The sequence below is a fragment of the Labrus bergylta genome, chromosome 1 (assembly GCF_963930695.1).
Source record: "Labrus bergylta chromosome 1, fLabBer1.1, whole genome shotgun sequence".
Taxonomy (NCBI): domain Eukaryota; kingdom Metazoa; phylum Chordata; class Actinopteri; order Labriformes; family Labridae; genus Labrus; species Labrus bergylta.
This window is the reverse complement of record NC_089195.1, coordinates 30099723-30101398: the sequence shown is the minus strand read 5'-3', so window position 1 is coordinate 30101398 and position 1676 is coordinate 30099723. Positions and strand designations below refer to the sequence as shown.

General features: G+C 40.6%; 1 protein-coding gene across 1 annotated transcript; it reads right to left on the bottom strand.

Annotated features, from left to right (window-relative positions):
• Nucleotides 1-231: 231 nt before the first annotated feature.
• On the bottom strand, nt 232-1458 carry LOC109989974 (interleukin-8). The gene is made up of 4 exons (XM_020641904.3): nt 1194-1458; nt 887-1019; nt 677-763; nt 232-556 (listed from the first exon to the last, which is right to left on the bottom strand). Exons 1-4 carry the CDS (start codon nt 1258-1260, stop codon nt 544-546), a joined length of 300 nt encoding a protein of 99 aa, XP_020497560.1. The 5' UTR covers nt 1261-1458; the 3' UTR covers nt 232-543.
• Nucleotides 1459-1676: the final 218 nt, after the last annotated feature.

The following is a 1676-nucleotide window of genomic DNA, read 5'->3' as shown; positions in this document are numbered from 1 at the left end:
GTCTACAGATGTCTCATTAGACCAATCCTGGTCTAATGAATTAATTTAAACGACGCGCAGTAAGTCAACCCAGACTTCCTTCTCCCCAGCAACATTTCCCAGCGTCTCCTTTGGGGATTCCAAGGCATTCCCAGGCCAGACAGGATATATATATACAAATCCTCCAGCAAAACTCTTGGTCTACCTTAGACTCTTCCGCATTTTAGATCAAAGAAACAGAGGAAGCCCAGCTTTGATTTAACTTATTTATTCACATCAAGTTGAAAGCAAACAAGTGAATCCAATACACCAGCATATCATAAATATATCAATAAATATTAATTTACACACATTAAAGACAAGAGAGCAGTAGCTCACCAGTGACATTCAAACAAACATATGCTTCTTCATAAATATTTCTCATTTTTCAACAGTCAATCAGGACGTTAAGCAGCCTTTCGGTATAAAATAAGATGATGAAATCCTCGGCTCCAATAAATAAAATAAATACTTTTTGGTATGTTTTCGTTTGTTCAGGAACTAGTAAAGAGTCATGAACAGTGCTCAGCGTTTTCGACTGCGGAGAAAAAAGAAACAGAAAAAGAATAATTAGTTGATGAACAGTTTTGGTGAAAATATCCAGATAATTTAATTAAATATCCCGTAAACTATCGTATGCTGTATGACTTTGACATACCTGGACATCATTATGTTAATCACTCTTTTCACCCAGGGAGCGTTAGGGTCCAGGCAAACCTGCTGGCCTGTTTTTTTCAGAGTGGCACTGCAAACACCAAAGAAAAACCAGATTCAGTTAGCACAAGCATTCAGTAAGCAAAAAAAAAACTCGACAAGAGACGATATCACAATCTGGATGGGATGCAGACTTTGGAAATAAGGGTCTTACATGATCTCTGTCTCCTCGCAGTGGGAGTTGGCAGGAATCAGCTCCACCTTCTCAATGTGGCGGCCGATGGGTTTGCTCTCGGTCATGATGCAGCGGCAGTGCAGCTCCATTCCAAGGCTTCTCAGACTCATTCCTGATTGGGCGACGGGAGACACATGTGGTTACAAAGTGCAACAGTGTGTACAGATAACTCTTAAAGCATTGAGGAAACAAAGACTTGAGAATGTGCACAGCAGTGAGAGTCCAAATGCAAAATTAAAAAAACACAAAACTTTAGATTCAACTCTAGAAAAATCAAAAACCTTACCTTCACTGATGGTCAAAAGTGCCAGGAGCACCACAATGGAGGTGAAGACGACTTTGTTGCTAATCATTTTTGCCTTTTACAACGTGTGCAACACTTCAAACTGAAGGATAATAAAGCTCTCTGATGAAGCCTGTTGTAAAGTAGAGTAGAAGTTTTTTTTTTTTCTGCTTTCTTTTCCTTTTTGGCTCACTTCACTCTGTCCTCAGTGTTTCCTCTTCTTGCTTCAGCTGCCTTCTCGCTCTGCTGTTTGAATCTAGCGCTAGAAGGGAAAGAGTCTCTCCTTTATAGCCCGCTCCTGGAAGTGACTCATTCCCCGCGCTGAGGCATGTTGCGCAAACTCGGAGTGTTATCGGGAATTTACACAGTGTTGATTTTCTTCAACTGACAGACACGGGAGCTCACAGGTCTGTCACGTGTGTCGCTCATGGACTTATCATTTGGAAAATCACAGAAAAAATTTGTAACAGCAACTTGTTAATATTG

What these genes read in the sequence shown, in the direction of transcription:
- LOC109989974 (XM_020641904.3), bottom strand. Translation starts at nt 1,260, where the DNA reads ATGATTAGCAACAAAGTCGTCTTCACCTCCATTGTGGTGCTCCTGGCA. An exon ending in ACTTTTGACCATCAGTGAAG is followed by an intron (nt 1,020 to 1,193) that starts GTAAGGTTTTTG and finishes TCGCCCAATCAG; the next exon opens with GAATGAGTCTGAGAAGCCTT. An exon ending in TGCGAGGAGACAGAGATCAT is followed by an intron (nt 764 to 886) that starts GTAAGACCCTTA and finishes TGGTGTTTGCAG; the next exon opens with TGCCACTCTGAAAAAAACAG.